General features: G+C 40.4%; 1 protein-coding gene across 1 annotated transcript in view; it reads left to right on the forward strand.

Moving 5' to 3' along the window:
* The window catches only part of LOC306696366 (frizzled-3-like), a 28,752-nt gene extending 7,862 nt beyond the window's left edge, over nt 1–20,890 (forward strand). Inside the window, exons 3-11 of the mRNA XM_079159961.1 lie at nt 11,650–11,846; nt 12,578–12,880; nt 13,057–13,219; nt 13,531–13,830; nt 14,040–14,291; nt 16,670–16,818; nt 16,942–17,056; nt 17,989–18,152; nt 18,246–20,890. Of these exons, the coding sequence (XP_079016087.1) occupies nt 11,650–11,846; nt 12,578–12,880; nt 13,057–13,219; nt 13,531–13,830; nt 14,040–14,291; nt 16,670–16,818; nt 16,942–17,056; nt 17,989–18,152; nt 18,246–18,489 (1,887 nt within the window). The 3' untranslated portion in view covers nt 18,490–20,890. The remainder of the gene's footprint in view (nt 1–11,649; nt 11,847–12,577; nt 12,881–13,056; nt 13,220–13,530; nt 13,831–14,039; nt 14,292–16,669; nt 16,819–16,941; nt 17,057–17,988; nt 18,153–18,245) is intronic.
* Nucleotides 20,891–21,292: the final 402 nt, after the last annotated feature.

The following is a 21,292-nucleotide window of genomic DNA, read 5'->3' on the forward strand; positions in this document are numbered from 1 at the left end:
TCAATAATAATCACAAAAACAACAGGAGGGAGGAAGTGACAAAGAGGAAAACGGGGCCGGTGAACAGAAACAGAATGTAAGACTAAGCACAAGGAAATACTGACAGAGTGACAGGTTGTGTAAAGTCTTTGGACCCTACTGTCTCCGGTGTTTATGTTTCTCTCAGTATGGGGTCCTGTCCTTCAAAATAAGACTGCTCTATTCAAGTAGGGCCACCCTGGGGCCACCAGGTCCCCACAACAGAGAGAGTTTGTGTGTGCCAAATCTGGAGAGTTAGAAGCTTGTGGTGCTTAAGCATGGCCTGTTGTGGTTTTTTCTTTGTGTGTGGATACGAGAGCGAGAGAGAGAGAGAGAGAGAGAGGTTTTATAGAGATGTGTTTTTGTGAGTGTGTGATGGCTTGGTTGTTTGTGTGCTGTGTTTCATACGTGTGTTTCTATGTGTGCTCGGTGCATCTGAAGAGGCTGATTGCCCTATTCACTCTGGCAGAGACAGACAGGTCCTCATTCAGTTTAAAAGTTCCCGTTTATTTCAGTTGAACTCTTGATTATCCTGCGTATTCCTACAGAGTCTATTGAAGCTGCCAGCCCAAATGAAGCAATCATTTATTTATGCGCAGAACAAAGGCACTGCCTGGTGCTGGTTTTTGGCAGAATGTTCCCAGCAGCATAGCTGCCACCGCTGCTTATCCAGCCTCAGAATGCCAAGTTAAGAGAGCTTTTAAGAAAGATTGGAGAGATTTTGCACTCAAATGCTGCTCTTTAGCCCCCTGCCAATACAATACCACAGGCTTCCATATGAAGCACGGGTGTATGCGACTTGAATTCTTCAACCTACTAATACTAACACTACAACTTTATATTGTTCCAGTACACTAAGTCTATACTATGTGTCACCACCGTGCTTCAGATGTAACTTTAACATATATGTCAAAAAAACACAAATAACATCCTTCCTGTACCATTTCCTCTTTTTTTTAGCTTGTTCTGTCATCTTTAATTCAGCCAACTAACACATATTTTGTTATTTGTTAATCTAATCATTATAGGGCTGTCATAGAAATTCTTAGTCACACAAAAATCATACAAAAGTACCACTTTAAATATTGTGTTTACCAGAGATGTGGTCATGAATTGGATATATGTCTTTCAGCAGGAAAAAGAAGCATAAAAAACGATTAATGGACTTGGACAAAAACGACTAATCAGTCAACCAATCAACTAAGAGGGAGCAGCCCTTGTCCATTATTTCCCCAGTTAATAGGTTAATCAGTAAAACTAGAAAATGGCACACAATAATGAAAAATGTTCATCACTCTTCCCCAGAGCCCAAGGTCACATCTTCAAATCCCTTGATGTCTTTGACCAACAGTCCAAAACCTAAAAGTGTATTTTAATTACAAAAGCAGCAAGTGCTGACGTGTGAGAAGCCAGCACTGGTGAATGTTTGACTTTTAATTAATGACTTAAATGATTCATATTTCATGTTCTTTATGGATTTTGCTTTTAATTAGATAGTGACGGTGTGTAATACTGACACAAAGATGGAGGACAATCAACAAATCTTGCCGTCTAGAATTATTTTTAAAATTTTCTTTTGATATCTTTGATGTAAATTGCTGTCCCTTATTGACTATTGCTGTCCCTTATTGACTAACATTTCAGCACTAAAGTATAGCATGGAGTTTGCCAAGTGCTTTGGTCTACATTAGCTGTCCATTCATGCACCTGTTAAACCTTTTATTACTCTTTTATGTAGTCCTTCCAGGTGTTTGTGTCATGTCTAAATTGGGCTGCTCTATCCCTCCATGCACCCCCCTCTACGTCTGAGTGTGGAATAGTATAGTCCATACTATACATGTGTTCTATTAGTGTGAAGTCCAGCGGTGTGCAGCTCTGATAAAACACAAAAATATAGGTTATCCATGTCTTATAGTCTTAATCTCAACCCATGACCCAGCATTGGAACTGTGCTCGTTTGTGTATGTACGTCTGGTGATAGATGTGTAACACTTACTGTTAAGCCCAACTTAACACTAACATACACACAAACACACAAACACACACACATCACTGATCCCCTTCTCACGCAAAGCCACTCAACACAAGGCCGCTCTAACATTTTCAGCATACTGCAGGTCAGGACCAGCGTCAGCATTTAGAGCCCGAGTGCTACTAATTGCGCACTTATTGAGACGCATTCAACTGTCAACTCTTTCAAAAAAGCCCCCATTTAAATGTATAGTCACATAGGTTTTTAAACGGTTCAAATCAGTACCAGCAGAGAATAGTTAGACTGGGTTTTTTTTTATTTTAGAGTACATTGTTGCTTCTATTGTCATCCTGCATGGGATGTGAGTGCTTTTATTCTGCTTTATGTGCGCATTCTTAGCATTTCTCCATAGTTTGGTGAAGTTGAAATGTTCACTGGTTACAAGGCGGTGAGTTGCTCTTCTGCTTGTTTATGTCCATCTCCTATATAGTCGTCCCAACACAAGCCCAACCCCAGCATCCCACTCACTCTGTGACTCACCTTATTAGTCTAAGTCAACCTCCTTTCACTTCTATCTATTAGTGATGCACACTTTGAAAGAGGTCGAATAAACCCATTGGGCAAAGAAGTGGTTTAATGTTATTGTCAGAGGAGCTGCATTATGCACTAAACAGACTGTTAATGGTGGAGATGGCCAAACATGAACACAATATATAATTATAAAGCACTTTTTGTTTCATCATGTGAATGAATTTGTGAATAAAGGTGCTTTGCAAACATAACATGGCATTTTAAAGAATAAAGTGAAATGTTTTATAGTTTCAAATGTAATGGTTTCTCCAAATCCATCAGTTTGAAAAATAGTAATTGATTCCTCGATTACTGGAACTAGCAGAGCGTATATGTAAGTGGTGAGCAGGTGGATATGCACAGGCGGCTTGGATGGTGTGAGGACATCTACATCTCTATCATTTCATTTCACCCTCTCTCCTACGCCTCTCACTTTCTTTTACTCTCACTTTCACACTTCTTCCGTGTTGCTCATTGTGAGAGCTTGTTTGCTCTGCTTTTTGGATGGTTTCACTCATTAAAGGAGTCTTACCACACTGTGTTTGTGGGTGCATGTGTGTGTCTCTGCACACGCAGCATGTGTGTCTCTGCACACGCATGTGCTTTGCCCTGTTATTCACAATGAGACATGGTCCTTTGAGCGGCACCACATTACCTGTTGCCATGGTAGTTAAATAGGCAGAGAAGGAAGGGGAGGAATGGAGGGAGAGAGACAGGCAGGGTAGGAGAGGGAAATTAGATGATGAGTGCATGTTCTGGACAAAACCGAGGAGGAGGAGGAGGAGGAGGAGGAGGGACAGGACTGGTAATAAAAGGGAAAGAGAGGAGATAGGAGGCTCATACTAAGATATTGTTTGAAATATACACATTGTTTTTCGAGTGCTATTTGTCTTGGAAGATGTGAAGAGTAATGCAAAGTCTACAAGCTGTGATATTTGCAGTCAAAGCCATGTAATCATGGACAGACATGGTGTACTTGAAGGATATAATGTCTCCACCCACACCAAGGCCTCCATTGTGGAGCTGAGACACAGAGCAGCCTTTAAAAGTCAACACACAATTTTTTGCTCTGTTCATTGTTGTCTGGTTAAGACATCATTCAACTGGAGAAAGATGTAATTTCAAGTAATTTAAGACGGTATTGAAGATGACAGTTCTCTTCCTTATCTTAGATAATAACAATAACATTTTATGCACCATCTTTTTCCTAAATTATCCTAACCTGAGCTTCGGACTGAGATTTGTTTGTCTTCATTCATTCAACCAGGCATTGTCATCATTTTAGCTGATTTCTTGTTGGTAAAGGGAGAGTGTTTTGCCTTATTCAGTCAGCAAGCGATTTCCGATTCCTGTGATCCGACCTGCCAATGTCATTTTCAGTTAACACGTAAGCTGCGGTAGTGGTTTCTCAGCGCAGATTGGACATTTTCCACACAGAACCAAGCTACAACTATCCGCCAAAATCAGTGGATGGGTCATTTATTCTGAGAGTGCTACCTGATTTTCAATCTGTAAAGCTGATATTTAGTTGCTAGCGAGTTTTAAGAGTTTAGAGAAGTAGAGGACGACGTTATCCTCTAAATATCTGCTGTTTGTGATCTAACATTTTTTAGCAAGTATTTCCAGACTCTAATCTTGTGAGATCGAGTCTGACTCTGTTAGGCTAGAAATACAGTAATCATGGCTATGTGCGTCTTTGACAAAGAAAAGAAATTGCAAAAAAGCTCCTCACAAAAGTGATAAAAATGCCACAATAGGGAGGAAAAAAAAGTTCCATTTGATGGGAAGCAGATAAGTGATGACATAAAAAATGGAAGGCAAATTGTTACAAAAGAGATGACGGCTAAAGCAACAGGTCTGGAGACAGGATTGAGTTTAGAAAAACAAAAACCGCTAGGGGATAAAACATGTTAGAATGTTCTACTCTGATTTCTTAGCAGAGAAACTGAATTTGAAAAATGTAGGAGCATGATGAGATGGAATTGAAGTTGGGTGAAAATAAACCAAGGGATGGGGTCTTTGGAGAAAAGATGCACTAGGATTAGGACATGAATAAGAGAACAGAGGAGGGACGGAGCATGTTGCTCAATAGTTTCTGTCAAAGGACAGGTTAAAAAAACGTAGGGTAAGTCAGTGAATGCTGATGTTGGAAGAGAAAGTGGAAGAGGAGGACAAGTACATGTCAGCGTAATTGCCAGGACTAAATGGGAGGCAAAGAAAATGAATACAGGAGAAAGAAGAGAGGAGGAGGGGAAGTGAACGTGGAGGGGAATGCTATTAAAGGCTTTGTCCGGTCCTCCCGACTGAACGTTGGATGGGCACGGATAAACGAACAAACGAATGAAAGAGGGAGAGAGTGTGAGAGAAGGGTGCCCCTTTCTTAACTGTCTTTTCAGAGATTAGGGAGGAGAGCATCGCGGTCTGTTCATTTCATCTATTCATGGCCAACGCCTGTCTCTCTCACGAGCCTGAGAGGAGTGAAGAGGCAGGCACATAGCCAGAGAGAGAGAGAGAGAGTGTCTTGTGGTGTGAATTTGTCTACGAACACATTTTTCATGTGTCCATTACTGAGCAAGATAGTAGAACATGTTCTCTAATCTAAATCTAACCAGTAAAAGTGGGGCAGAGCAGCAAGAGAAAGAAAACAATGCTGAGAGAATAAAATGGAAAATAGGAGGTGAGCTGGCGCAAGGAGGGGGAGATGGAGGAATCATGTGATTGCTACGTAACATGTGTAGTGAAACGATGCACTTCTCTTACGCTCTAGAAAGAGAGAGAGAATTTGATTGACTCTAATGTATGGATGCAATGAAGGAGGATGCAGTTAATAGTTTGAGTGCGAGGAGGATAAAAGAAAGATCGGGTTGCAGTAGAGAGGCAGAAGCAAGTGGGAACATTACAGCTTCTGCATAAATTCAGAGAGAAATTGAGGATTTAGTGGTAAAAGCTGGTGGAGAGGGAATGTTATGTTATGTTGTCGCTAGCTAATGGAGATAGAGCTGATGTAGTCTGCAGGGCCTGACCGACTGATTTGAAAGCGAGTTACGTGTGAGATAGAGATGGCACGAGAGGAAGAAAAAGTGCTAGAGAGCGTGTGAGGGTGATGTGTCCAGATGGACTTTTGCGAGGTTTAGTAGCAAAAAGCCTGATATTTCTCTTCTAACGTCCTCCTCAACTGGCAGAAAGAGGTGCAAGAAATGATACATTGCCTCTACCAGTGCATTAAAAGATCAACCTTTTAGTCCGTTTAGTTCGCAGGTTTAAGGGATTGAGGTTACTGATGTGTTACTTGATAGACAAGAGTCAGTGCACACAAAATGTTTCATGAAAACACATTTACCAGACTTAAAATGTTCCTGAATTTTTTTTTCCTAAAAACACTTTATATAGTGTTCATTGGATTTTTTAGTAGTTGAGGTTATCTTGTTTGCAATATAAGTGGTTTTCTGCATTTTGTTTTACATAATTGAGGGCTTAAAGCACTCTGAAGAGCACTTAACAACCATAAATATAACATAAAGCCACTGAACATCATAGGTAAAACAATGCGGAAATCTATAATCAGATAAGACATTGAACATTTGTTATTTTTAATATGTTTAATACCAGAACACAAAGTTGGACAACTTTGGATTTTTTAAAGCAGGCATTGCTGCCAGTTCAGGAGCCGTTTCTTTGGAGGCTTAGACCCAACAGCCTGTCACCTTCATCTGACCACAACACAAAGCTGGTGAGAGTTGCAGGAAGTATGTTTGTCCGTCTCAGGTTCTCACACTCTATAAACACTCCTTCCAATCCATTTGACTCCCTAATCCACTGGGAAACCTCCACTCTTTTCTCCATGCTATTCCAGTTTTTCCTCCCTTCCTCCTCCTCCTCCTCCTCCTCCTCTTCCTCCTCATACACTTGGAAATGTATGCGTTCCTGCAGAGTTGGCTGACTGGATTGTCTACAACCGTTCTAAGCACAAAAACACACACATGCTCTGGCTAAATCACCCACAAGCTAAACAGACTACTCAAAGATATTTCACGTGCACAAAAACCCATTTAAGTGTTGCTGTTTTGGATCTGGATCAACACAACACAACCCTCTACTTACCTCAACGAGCGAGCGGGGATTTTGATTATGGGCAGAACTGTTAACTGTAAAAGCCTTAAGTTGCAAACCATGTAATAAAGACACTTGAAAACGGAAAAAAAAACTACTTTCATCTATCTTACAACTTATCATCAATGTGTAATTCCCTAATGTTTAATATTGTGTAATAAGATAAGTGAACATTTTGGAGATCAACTATTAATGAATACATTTTTCTTAGTGGGATCTTCAGTAGGAAAGAGTAGCCATAGATAAGTGATTGGTGGTTGATGACCAAAATTTCGCCTCAAGCATTTCTCGAGCTAACAGGCTTGCTGATTTGATGTAATATGCAACAGCGCTCTGTTATATCGTCTCCATATATTCTTCAATCCCCAACACACCCGCTGAACCAGCACTTTATTCAACCAGGAAAATGTTGGTGTAAAAAGTATTTACATGCAACACCCCCCGTGCTTTTCATTTTGTATGTACTGCTTTCTTTTTGCTATCAAATGTACAGTGGTTATTGGTATCTAAAAGGGAATTGCTTGCATTACGTGTTAATCATATGACTCTTTCTTCTGTCTGTGTTTAGGCTATTTCCGCTTTTTCTTTGTCGTTTTTTTTACTTTACGTTTTTTTTACGTTCTCCTTCTATTTCTCTCTCTCTCCCTCCCCCGAGGTTTCTTTGGAGACGGGGAGTAAAGAGAAAGAAACTTAATCCCTCTATTGAACAAGAGGTGGACCAGTCAGGGTCTTTTTTTCTCATTTTCCTCTGTGTCAAAAACCCACCCTGTTTCTTATTCCGAGTTCTCACAATTGCCTTCCCAAATCAAACACTCGCATATACAAATGCATCTCTTGGTTGATATCCAATGTCGTAAGTTAACCCACAAGTATTTTATTGCCTTTTTATGGATATCTAGTCGTAGGTTTCAAATGGAAATGTGTTGTTGACTGTAGATGGAGAGGAAACCGGGTTTTCCTATCAATTTCGTGGTGCCCATTGTGGAGCAAATTAAAAAGTTATTTTAGGTAAATGCAGTGGGACATTTTGTTCAGATATTGTTAAGAGTGGCGACAGTCTGTGTTTGTACTGTATGTATCCACTTTGTTATTTAGTATTTTATAAACAGCAGATACTGTACGGTATGAGTACAAGACAAATTACCTTCAGTACATAGAGTCTGTATTTTCTTTATCAGGGCATGAAGGATGCATTTGTGAAGTTAAAATGTTTCTCTGAATTGGCTGACTCATAAATATGGTTGCCAAAGGGTTGAGGTCAATCCACCATTCATACCATTTGAAAGCTATGTGGGGGATACGCCACGTTAGAGCACTGCATGATGGATTGCTTTTAGATACCTTGGTTTGCATGATGGCCTTTGACTGTAGATTGTATTATCTGCATTATGAAGGTTTCGTTGAGCTAGATCTTTTTCAAATTCAACTTTAATAGTTTATCATGTAGTTTTGATTCGAGTTTTACTTTAAAAGAGAAGTATAGCTCACATTTAGCATTTATTCTGTTAAATGTGCATTTGTACATTTGTTGACCACCTTGTCAGATGCCCCTTTGCATTTTGCCTTCACAATGAGAGGTAATGGTTGACTGTAATTTTTTTAATGTGTGGGGATGTAAAATTAAAGTAAAATACACACCAATCATCATCTTTTGTAGAGATTTATAGAGCGCTCTAGTGGAGGATACTCAATCATTAGTTACACGAGAGCTTGCAGTATTTTTACCACACAGCTGCATACAGCAGCTCCGTTCTATCAGTTGTAAATTGTGGCCACTTGGATGGATGGTAAGTGAAGGGACAGAAATGACTTTGTCTTCTGCTAATGAAAGCCAAGTTCAAAAGAACTGTAGCTATTTCACGAATCAGTTATATTCCCGTAAAACGCACAACAAATAAATAAATAGGTTCCATTTGGCGATACAATAACTTTCAATTACATTATATTTTGTTGGGTTGAGAGAGAGAGAGACACACAGAGATGCAGCTATAATAGAGATAGGACCAATAATAATGATAATAGTAGCTGTGGATATAATATGCAACCATGAACCGGTACCAATACTGTAGCTTCACCATGTAGGAGCACTGCAGAGCTGGTTAATTATATATATTTGTTGAGATAAAATGATGCTGGAAGCTGATGCACTACATTTCCCCTTTCGTCTACATATTCTCTCCATTCTTATCTCTTTCTTTTACATCTTCGTTGCCATCCTTTAGAAGCAGTCTGCAACCTCAGGGCTTTTTTTTTTGCTTTCCTTTCCCTTCTCTTCCATCTCAACTGACTACAAAATGCCAGACAACTCACTCTGGTCATCCTCCATGAAAAGCCGATTGCCACCCCCACCCCCACCCCCCTCCTTCCTCGTTGGGTGGCACAGTTAGGCCACTTAATATCAATATTCTCTTTCTGGTGGGAGATGGGGGGCAATTGCCCTGACTGCCAGAGTAATTGCACACAGATATCTGCACACATGCAGTGTGCATGACTTGTGCACGCACACAAGCCTTGCACACTCACACACCGGGAAACACGATAACTGGGACATATTACTTACCCAGAATACAAGAACAATGACACGCACACACACACATCCATGCACACATGCGTAACCCCACATGCACAGGAGAAATGGGCAGAATGGGGACACACTAAATGGGAGTCACACACATATTCGCTGTCGAGTTAGTACGAGGAGACATAAAGAAAGGCTTCTTTCTGCTGGGCAGTGAGACACACTTGTACAGAGAAAAAACTACTACTCAGTTAAGTGTGGCCTCGGGCTCATACCAGAAGTACGAGTGAGAGAGGTTGACGGACGAGGACAGAGAGATTGTTCAGAGCGATGCCCATATCGTTTTTTTGTTGAGGACAACTGAAGACTTTCAGATCCTAATTTACTGTACGTTAACTCTTTGCATCGGACACATTATAACAGATTTCAATGATAGTGTCGTCTCTTAATTGTACTCATGCGAACACTACATCGTTAAGTCTCGGATCTTCCATAAAGTCTTTTACCACACAGTGGCATACAGCAGCTCTCACAAAGTCTTCTTTCACAAATTTGATAGAAAAACCTTTTGGGTGAATTGTCTACATTAAATTTGATGTTTATGTCTTATATTTGTCAGAGCTGAAGATGGTGTTGTACTGGACTACAATATAGTGGGAGGGGTTTATTCCTTCCTTTCCATTTACAAACATGAAGGAATCAGAATATATAAAAACACCTCTCAATATAATGTAGTTCTGTACAACACCATCAATCCTGACCTCAGTGCTAAAACATATAATTGTATTTACATCTCTATGACAGTGGTTATCCAGGTCTGTCTCGCCTGGTGTTGATTCGGATCAATATTTTAATAGCCAAACACAATTGTGTATTCAAAACATTGTGGTTCAACTGCGGGGCATCCTGAAGGAGGTTTAGTCCACGATCAAAGCTCATGCGCTTCCCGTCACTACACGGTGACGCTTGCGTGTCCACAAGCTAAGAAAAACACAAGGGTTGTAAAAAGTGTGAATTATTGAATGGAGCAGAGTAGTGTGTGTGCGCGTGTGTGTGTGCATACGTATATGTGTTTCCGTGCAAAACTCAAAACTATGTCACACCGCTCATGCACCACTGCACCCATTTACTGGTTGAACATCTCTCCAATGTGCAGATGTAGAACACAGCAATTGAGAACGATCAAAACATACTCACAAGGCTAGGCTCCACTCAGAAACATGCATAACACACACACACACACGCACGCAGTCACTGATGCATGGGTATTTGCACAAATGCGCTCATACAGTTTGTAAGCATATATTGTATCTTTTGTGGCAAGCAATCAATGTAAGTGCACTGTTTTGTGTCCCATGTACACATATTTTTTACACACACACACATTGTTCTAGTCTCCATTCTTCGCTGTCATGGTTCTGCTCTGATTTCTCCGGTGAAAGCTGCATTCAATACTCCGCTTTAGTGAAGCTGGATGATTTGAAATTTTAAATAGCTCATTAGATGCAGGTCACTTTGCACACATAACCCTAAAAGCGCACTGTGCACATTATGTTGCTGGCTGTTGCTGATGTATGAGCACATCACTAAGATATGTTGAATATATTGGGTGTGCATATTGCACACAGTAAGGATGTATTAAAGTATTTTTAAATGTCTCTGTCTCTTGGTACTTATCCTCTTTAAAACGTAGTGGTTCTCTTTACGTATGAAATTCACAAACACGGCTGTGACTTGAAAGAGAGAACTGAGAGCTGCTCACACAGTTTTTAATCCGTGTACACATTCACAAATCTCTGTACATATTTTAAAATGTCACACTCTGCATTTTCAGGATTAATGTCCTAGTTTAATTTCTTAATTTAAACTTGATGAATAATTCACCTGTCAGCATGAGCAGAAGTAGCCAGCAGCTATCAACAGAAAGGAAGTGTTTCTGTACTACGAACACGGCTTAACTGATCCCTGACAATTGATCCATTGCGCCTGTATTGTAATGTAATGTTTTGTAATGTATTGCTAAGTCAGCAGTAGTTGTTAGAGAACACCAAGGGTGCTTTTTATTCAATAGCTTAACAGTGAAGAGGCAGACAAGAAGTAGTATAAGTTGCAGCCGAGGAGTTAGAACACATTTGTCCTCCTTCTGGCACTCCCTCCTTCCTCTTTGATGGCTATTTCAGGTTACATGTGAACCTTCTCGTATTTGTCACGGATAGCAGTTAACTTTAACCTTCTTTCCTACACGCGTGACAGACTTGATAACAACCTTGTCAAGCTGGTTTCTGCTGATATTGGGATATAACATTGAAAGGATGTGTGGATGTTTGCAAGAGAGCTTTGAGTCCATTGTATGACTATGATGCACTATTTTGCACTGGCCAATGCTTTCTGTCACACCTTGGAGTGTTTGCGGCAGGTTCAAACATAAATTAAAAACTAAATAATGTTCTCTCTTCTGCAGCCTTTTCATCCCATTGTGAACCTAGTTTGCAGTGCTGACCTGAGGATGTTCCTGTGTGCTCTGTACGCTCCGGTGTGCACTGTGTACGGCCAGGTGTCCATGCCATGTCGATCCCTCTGCCAGCAGGCCAAGGATGAGTGCCACAAACTCATGGAGGTATTTGGATTAACTTGGCCAGATGACATGGAATGTAGCAGGTGTGTATGTGTATTACATTTTAAAATCAACTCCTATATGTGAAAATATAAACAATGTCATCACAAACAGGGTGTTGAATCTGAGATAATACAGATGGTAATATTCGGTTTGTTTCATTTTGAATATACGTACACTGTGTAGCTGCACAAGACTGAACCTGCAATATGTGTTTTGCATATACCACAAATCTGCACCGCTTCTTTGCTTGCTGCTTCTCTTTGAACTCATGTCAACTGCAAACCCACATCAAGCCTACCGAACTGTAAACTTCAGCACCTTGTCACTGTTCTCACTTTCTTTGGCTGTCACCTCTCCTGTATCTCCATACAGCAGCCCCCTTCCTCTTTATCTTCTTCCCTTTCTCCCTTTTTCAAAATATCTTCCTGGTATCTGTCTTAAATATCTTTTCTCTGAGCTTTATTGATGTATGTTTTTACACTCGATTGCCAGTTTATTCGGTACACCTGGCTGAAACTAATTCAGTCGAATATAACAGTCTTGCAATAAATCCTACCTTCATGAAGGTTTCAATGTTGAGATTTTTTTTAAAGGTGTTTCCTCATCTATACGGTAGTTTTGGAAAATGTTGTTTCCAGTGCTGTTGACTTGACTTTTAGTTATTCTGATAAGTGTTTTTGATATTGTGTCCACCCCATTTATATCAAAAAGGGTCTCAGCTAAATTGATAGCAGATTGAGCTGCATGATCTAACAGAATTATTCTTTTCCAGGTTCCCGGATTGTGATGAGCCCTATCCTCGTCCAGAGGACCTGCTGACAGACACGGATCCTACTGACCAGTCGCCCATGACTGTCCATAGAGATTACGGTTTCTGGTGCCCCAGAGAGCTCAAGGTTGATCCAGACCTGGGTTACACATTCATGGGCAAAAAGGACTGTTCTGCCCCGTGTCCCTCAATGTTTTTCAACAAGCAGGAGCTGACTTTTATCCGCTACTTCATAGGAGTTGTTTCCATCGTCTGTCTGTCTGCAACGCTCTTCACCTTCCTGACGTTCCTCATCGATGTTACCAGGTTTGAATGGATGATTTATTGAGTCTGATCGCTTCCAATACTCAAGAAGGATCAAGAAGAAAACAGAAATATGACGTGTAAAATGATTGGGACACATTTAAGTGCAAGCACAAGAATCACTTGTAAAATAGATTTTAAAAGAAAGTGTGTTGTTCTTCTTTTTTTCTCCTCGTTAGGTTTCGTTACCCTGAGCGGCCAATAATCTTCTACGCTGTGTGTTACGTCATGGTGTCACTGGTTTTCTTTCTGGGGTTCCTGTTGGAAGACAGGGTAGCGTGCAATGCAGTCAGCCCTTCCCAGTTCAGAGCTCCAACCATAACACAGGGCTCACACAACAAGGTGAGAGTCGCCGCAATAACATCACACATATCGCGGCCTGTTTGGTGTATGATGTACTGATTATCCATTTACATTATAAACTTTCCACAATGTTTTATTTATTGTTTAGATACTGTAGCAATTTGAAACATTCTTAACATGTGAAAGCTTGAAATGTAGGTCTTATTAACTCCAGTAAGATGTTTATTAGATGATTAACTTCAGAGTTTAATTGATCATAAATTCTCTTTTTAATGAGTTGATGACTTCTTACACATTATTGATTACAAGTTATCGTTCCTACTCTCTCTCTCTCTCTCTCTCTCCCTCAGGTATGCACCCTGTTCTTCATGGTCCTATATTTCTTCACCATGGCCGGCAGCGTATGGTGGGTCATACTGACAATCACTTGGTTCCTGGCCGCTGTGCCTAAATGGGGCAGCGAGGCCATTGAGAAGAAAGCCCTCCTCTTCCATGCTGTTGCCTGGGGGGTCCCAGGGGCCCTGACTGTCACCCTGTTGGCCTTGAACAAGATTGAAGGAGATGGGATCAGTGGAGTGTGTTTCATCGGGCTGTATGACATCGACGCCCTGAGGTGGTTTGTTCTGGCACCGCTCTGCCTCAACGTGGCGGTGAGTACAGTCGGAAGATAAATGAGTGGGTGGGTGGATGAAAGAGAGGATGAGTAGGATGGGTGAACAGATTAATGGGTGGGTGGATGAAATTAACCAAGAGTGTTTTGTTAATGTGTGGATGGTTGACAGTCCTCCAGCTCTTTAAGAAAAACAAACACTCATTTTAGTTTTCTGTCACTGAGTCAAACTTGCCTTTCCGTCTTCAGGTGGGTGTGTCTCTCCTGTTAGTCGGGATTGTGGCTCTGAATCGGGTGCGCATGGAGATCCCTCTGGAGAAGGAGAACCAAACCAAACTAGTCAAGTTCATGATCCGAATGGCAGTGTTCTCTGTGCTCTACCTGGCTCCCTTGTTGACTGTGATTGGGTGCTACCTGTACGAACACACCTACCGGAACATATGGGAGACAACGTGGATGGAGGAGAACTGCAAGCACTATCACATCCCCTGCCCATACAAGGTAAAGAGAGAGGAAAGTAAGAAAATGTCTCATCAGAGCTATTCTGAGTGAAAACAGATGGCTTCTTAGGACCTGCCTGTCATCTCAGCTGGACATTGAACACAAATACACAGACACAGTCTTGACAGGATATCCAGCTGTATTCCTATTACAGCTCATGCAAACTCCCCATGATCTCACACACAGTGTGTGTTGTCACACTGTCAAAGTTAGCAGGGGTGAAGTACTCAGTTACCCACTGTGGAGGATAGTGTGTGTTTTTTCTTCCTCATTAAGTACACACATACTCAAGAATGGACAATCCCTTAAAGGATAATTCCACTTTTTTGTAACTTTAAACATATTTTTGTAGTTTTTTATACTTTTTCATCAGTTATGGCAACAATGTACTCAGTGAAGCCATTGCTGATAATTGGAAACAAGACAGACATCATTACATCAAAGTCAACAGGAAAAATAAAACATGAACAGTGAGACGTGATGTAAACAAGGTAAGATGGATCATCTAAACCACTTTATATGATGGTACATTGTAAGTAAACGGTAAATACGGTAAGTACAGAAGGTGAAATCCAGGTAACTGTGATGGATTCTCTCAACGAACTGTTGGTGTAATAATTTTGTCTTATTTTCCTATTTCAAATAAGTTTGAATAACCTCTGGATTTGTTTACTGTCTGTTTTATCCTCTGACTGGTTCCTGTTCTTGCCCCGTCTGACTTTATTTCTTTCTCTCTGATATCCCAGTCATCACCTTAAATAGAGAGAGAGAGAGAGAGAGAGAAAGAGAGAGAGAGAGAGGGGTAGCAGAGAGCAGTATGCATCAGTAGCTCAGCTAATACAGCTCTCAAGACCAACGCCACACAAACTGCCGTCTCTGTTTCTCTGCCTCTTTGTCTTTCACTCTCTCTGCCGGTTCTCACACACTTAATTCTTTCTCTCAGTCAGTCTTTACCTCTGCTCGCTGTCTTTCTGTCTCTCTCTCTCTCAGGGCCTGCTCAGTCATGCTCTGTTGCCTGTACTCTATAATGTCTTTGTAGCGGTTGTGAAGAGCGGTGGGAGTGTGGTGTTTTATACTGTCCGGTGCTAAATTAATAACCCCAAAAATGTCCACAATGCAAAAAAAAAAGAAAAAACACACTCAACTCACAAGGCAACAAAAGCTTTTTGTTTGTATCTCAAATGACTTGTAAGATATAAAAACGTATACTGAGTGCGTTTGTTTATGTTTCCATCATTGTGCTGAGTGCTGTTACAGTGGTTTCCTAATAGAAATGTGTCAGCTAATTTGTGACTGACAGACTTTATGAGAGGGGGTGGAGGCAGGTGCAAGTGCTTATGTTACTTGTTAGTGTATGTGTGCATGCACGTGTCTGTAGCTGTTTGTGTGAGAGCTTATGAAGAGAGACCCCCTTTACGTCCTATTGTAGCTCTGGAATTTCAATATTGCTCTGTGTTATTTGATCTTTACCCTAGGGGGTTTTGTGTGCAAATGTCTGCGTGTGTACGAGGGTACAATTGCATGTTTTTGGATAATTGAAGATTCTGTGGCCATTGTTCAAGTTCAAGTGACTTCATTGTTGTGTCTGTGCATGGTTAGTAATTTACTGGAGGCCCAGGGCTTCTTGTTTTATTTTAGGACCCAAATCTGAGACATTTAATCTCAGCCTGGGCGAGACAGACTAGAGCTTATTCATAACAATTCTTTTGGCCCCTGGTTCTTTTCCTCATGGAGTTGTCTGAAGGAGATGTGTGTTAAAATGCTTTCTGAATAGTAATTTATTCTGTAATTGTTTGTTTGTAACAGACTTTGATATTTGTATGCTTGTTTTTGCTGCATAAAGATCACCCTGTTAACCTCAGCAGTTTGTGTTTACACTGCAGCTGTTGTGTTTAATGGTTTCCTCAGTAAAGTTTTATCTTTGAGAAAAATGAAACCATGACTTAGGGGTGAACTACTGTATACATTTCATTTAAATATACTGTACACTATACTACGACTAAAATGTTTATGTTTTAAAACCTAGTAGTTCTTACCTCTTAATCTACACAACTGCTGTAAACTCCTGCCCTCTGGTGGGAGATACTGTATAGTTCAAGACCGCGGTAGCTTTACATCCCAACTGCAGTTCAGCTGCTGGAACAGCTGGGTTTTACCCCCCTTTTCCATCATTCAAACTGACTGACAGGGCTAAAAACACTTGTCACTGCTGGATACTTTTAGTAATGTGCAAGTAGTTCCAGTGGCATCCTAAGTATTTCATATTTCTTTACAGTGTTACCGTTGAGGAAATATTTGTATATATATTCTCTATCACTTGTACATTTCAGGCTGTATTTATGTATGTATTATATGTTTAATATTTCTCTTCTCTTTAGGTGGAGCAGACCAGCCGACCAGCCATGGTTTTGTTCCTAATTAAATATCTGATGATGTTGGTGGTGGGGATCCCCTCTGTGTTCTGGGTGGGCAGCAAGAAGACCTGTTTTGAATGGGCCAGCTTCCTGCATGGACGCAGACACAAAGAGTAAGAAGAGCGACAAACACATACACACACGCGCACACACACACTACTTAATTCCCCACCATCCTCTTGTCTCCCATTCTTAAAACCTTTCACCCCTGCCCTCCCTCACCCTCCTCTCCGCAGTAGTGGGGTGAACGAGTCTCGCCAGGTGCTGCAGGAGCAGCCAGACTTTGCCCAATCTCTGCTGCGTGAACCCAACACCCCCATCGTTAGGAAGTCCAGAGGAACATCCACCCAGGTAGGACTGCAAAGACGGCAGTGATATAGTAGTAACAAAAGTAATCATTGTAATACTAGTTAGAAGAAACAGGAAAACACAAAACCAAACTCCTGTGAATCCTACATGTCTGCCCGAAATACTATGCTTTGACATTTTTAAAGATATTTTTATGACAAACTCTACCAAGACATTTTGAACAACACAACGTCATGAACTACTATTCTTTGACTTTCATTACATTTTCATGTCAGACTAGAATATGACCATTTAATGACTTTTTTAGGACATTACTTACTATGACATTTTTAGGACATTTTCATAAAAAATGCTCTAATAAGACATTTTTTATAACATTTTTATTACATATTATACGATGAAGGTTTTATTACATTCTCACTACTTTTTTCTTGAAATTATTTTGTTTTATGAAACTTACATTTTTATGACATACTACTCTGATATACTTCTCTGACATTTCTATGACATACTATGCCATTAAAAAGTTACAAAATGTCAGTCTTGTATGTCAAAAAAGTCATGCCATAATAAAATGTCACAGCATAGTATTTCAAAAAAATATAAAAATTGTACTCAAAATTATCAAAATATAGTATCCCGTAAAAATGGTTACAGTAAGTCATAAAAAAATGTCTAGTATGTAATACAAATCTGATTAAAAAATGTCATAGTGTAGTATGCCGTGTCATAAGAAACATAGTATAGTAAGTGTATAAAAATATCAAAGTATAGTAAGTCATAAAAACGTCACAGTATATAGTAATCATAAAATAGGTCAAAGAGACAGTCAGTAGTGTCACAAAATAAATCAAAAAGAAAGAAACAATTTTTATGCCTAAAAAAAATCATAAATAATGATAATAAATAAATCTCTGTCCCAGAGTGTAATGCCAGTAGTTGCTATATCTATCTGACCTGTCATCCTCCTTTAGGGCACATCTACCCACGCCTCTTCCACCCACTTGGCTGTCATAGACGACCTTGATGAACCAATCAGAACCCACCACGCCAACCCCACGTCCACCAGGAGTAAGGCCAGCAGTGTCCACAGCAAGGCCAGCTACCACGGCAGCCTGCGCCGCATTCGTGACGACAGGTAGAGCAAAAAAAAATCCATTGACTTCCTCTTTGTCTGTCAAAAGTTGTGAATTAGATGAAACTAAGACTTCCTCAACCTCTCCTTTCTCAGGAGTGATACTATGGCTTATCGAGGTACAGAGGAACGCAGCTTCCATGGCAGCATGCCACGTCTCGACCACCCGCTCTCCACTCACAGCAGCCTCCATCAGTTAGACGGCTCAAGGCACGGCTCAAGGCACGGCTCAAGGCACAGCAGCCAGCGAAACATATCGGAGGCACCAACAACCCTCATCACCCACGGAACAACAGGATGTGACAGCCAAGCTGCTGAGAATGAAGGCACCAGTGCCTGAGAGGATGTTGTCGACGCCTTTTTAAAGGAAGATTTGCCCTCTGCTGATACAAACCCGTCTGTTTAGTGTCAACGTGTTTTCTTCTATGAAGGTGGAAAATGTACCAGTGAGTCCTGTGGTGGTGATTGTGGGCGTTTGTTTCCTTAATGATCATTTGTTAGCAGTGTGGCTAACACATTTCAGTCAGTGAACTCGCCAGAACTCTCATAGATTCAGTTCATAGGTTCACTGAAAAGCCGAAAGTTTGTTTACGGAATTCTTTTTTAATTTACACGGCAAATGACTCTTGAATGCTTGACTCAAACAGGCTGAGCCAACAAGAATCTCCTCAGACGTTTGGTGACATCAGTGATGCTGACATTATTCAGGTACCAATCATTCTGGTTGTGACTGGATAGAGCTAGCCCTGGACAGGAAACACTGAAAGACTAGGAAGGAGACGTCATCATACTTCATGGACAAGAACACTTATGTTGGTGTTATTTCCAAATCATGATCTTTCACCATCTTGCAGGACTTACATGAATATCATTAAATGTGTGAACACTGCCGAGTATTGCTTTTGTAACACTCTTAACTGATTTGCCCAATCTCTTGGTAATGTCTCACATAAAAGTTGACTTATTTGAGTCGACTGAGACTTGATTATTCCCAAATTTGTTTGCTCTCGACTGCAGCTCTTAACGATGTTTATCTTTGCGTGGCATCAAAGACCGATAAATATGGGCTTAATGTGAAATCGTGGACCTCTCTGTGGTTTGGTGAATATTTTTATACTGTGAAAAGTGTATTTCTGCTGCTGAGTGTGTGTGAGTGAGAATTAGTGAAACATGGAGACACAAGTGGTAATATATGTTAGAAACTTCAATTCTCCCCTCCAGTGGTGAACAGAGAAAGTAGGATGGAGGGAGCTGAGTTATTTGTATAACACAGAATGTAAAGGTGTTGTTTCAGAGGGAGAGAGACGCTGATATTATACGGACATGATCGGGTGCAATGAGCTGGAATAGTGTGTGTGTGCACTTAGACACACACTTCAATTTATTTCAGCTCAAACTGCTTTTTGGCCTCCCAAAAACATGTAAGCATTGACCTGCATAGAGGCATCAGCTGTACAGATGGAGAAGGCAGCTTTGGACAAAAGCAAGATGACAATTGAATCAGCTCATGTGTACGGTCACTTGTCAGCCAGCTAATCTATGTCATAGAATCAAAAAGAATTAGAATACCGACAAAAGTTAGCTGATTCAGGTACACATGGATCACTCCAATCAAGCCTCCTGGCTGTATAGACTGGAGTGCACTTTAAAAATGAAAGTGCTTCTATTCTGAAATTTGTCTCTCACACACACACACACACACAAGGCTGAAAGGTTGGTAAGTGCTTTTTTTTTTTTAAATGTCATTTTCACCACTGTACTTGATATGTACTGAAACTGCTACTGTACATGCTCTTTGCTTGTGTTTGCTTGTTTTGTTGTTCAAACATAGAACTCAGACTTACCCAAAGAGGTGCAGACTATAGGCAGTGAAACTGTAGAAAGAGAGGTTTGCTATTTGCAAATTGCTGCATTCTCTGACCTTTTACATTTAAGTAAATGTTACAGGAAGTGCACTGTATATTGTAAATGTTTTTCTATAGTTTGTGTTTTGTTCCCGAAAGACCCACTTGACCTACCTCACCTGTAACCTCAGCCTTCTCTGTACCTGCACACACACACGTATCAGTTAAGTAAAAAAACAATGGTGCTTATTTCTGAACAATCTCAACTTCTGTAAAATGTAACCCAAATCAAACACATTTTAATTGACACATGGGTTCTGCCTTCTAACAAACACACACATCAGTAGCTCGCTCTCTGTCCTTCCCACAGTTGTTTTTTGTTTTTTCCAGTCTACCTCTTCAGTTTAAAGGTACCTAGCTAACTCTCTGGCCTTTCACCGCTGCCTCTCTTCTGTCTGTCCGATTGTATACGTCCGTCTACACCTTTTAAGTTTCTCATGACCAAGCACCTACTGTCAGTTGCCCTCATATCTGTTGTATATAGATGCTCTTTCCTATCTGATGACTAATCTGCCTCACATCTGCCTTCTGCCTCTCCTCCTGCAAATGTGCCCACGCTCATCTTTTTTTTTTGGACCTACAGCAACTGTCTGTACTCTTGCAATTCGGGACTGCTTACAAACATTAACCGTTGTGCTTTTACCTCTGAGTTGGACATTACAATGTGAGATGATGTGTTAACCACTGTCATTGAACTCAAGAGGACATCTCTCCTTTTCAGCTATTAAATATCTCATTCTTGTTAGTTTACCCGAGTCTGTGATCATTAATATTAGTCCCGCACAGTGAGGCATGAGGAAGAAGAGCTTTCCTCACTCCTTGATTTCTGATGTCATGCAGTCGCTTGAAAATATGACATTATGGTTAAAAAAAGATATAATATTGTGAATTTTGAAACTTGAGTTGTATTTGCCATTTAATTTATTTGCAGTTTGGGACTGTAATGACTTCTTTTACATGCAGTCTAATAAACATTTTATAGACTTCAGAGCTTTTTTTATTCTGGTAATACTAAACTTGTGTATTTATTCTTGCTGACTAATCCTGCTCCCACACCTGGTGATGGTGTAGTGGTTAAGGCTTCTGAACACCTTGTCCTTCACAGGAAAAGTAACGGCTCCTCCTTCAGTAAAAAATAACTCAAATCATGTAAAATGTGACTCATCTTTGTTTTCCTTATTTACTTAATGTAACTAGTCTTAATCTGTAAACTTACATAAAGTATCTCTTATGGCTCTT

The sequence above is a fragment of the Pholis gunnellus genome (genome assembly GCF_910591455.1).
Source record: "Pholis gunnellus genome assembly, chromosome: 1".
Classification (NCBI taxonomy): domain Eukaryota; kingdom Metazoa; phylum Chordata; class Actinopteri; order Perciformes; family Pholidae; genus Pholis; species Pholis gunnellus.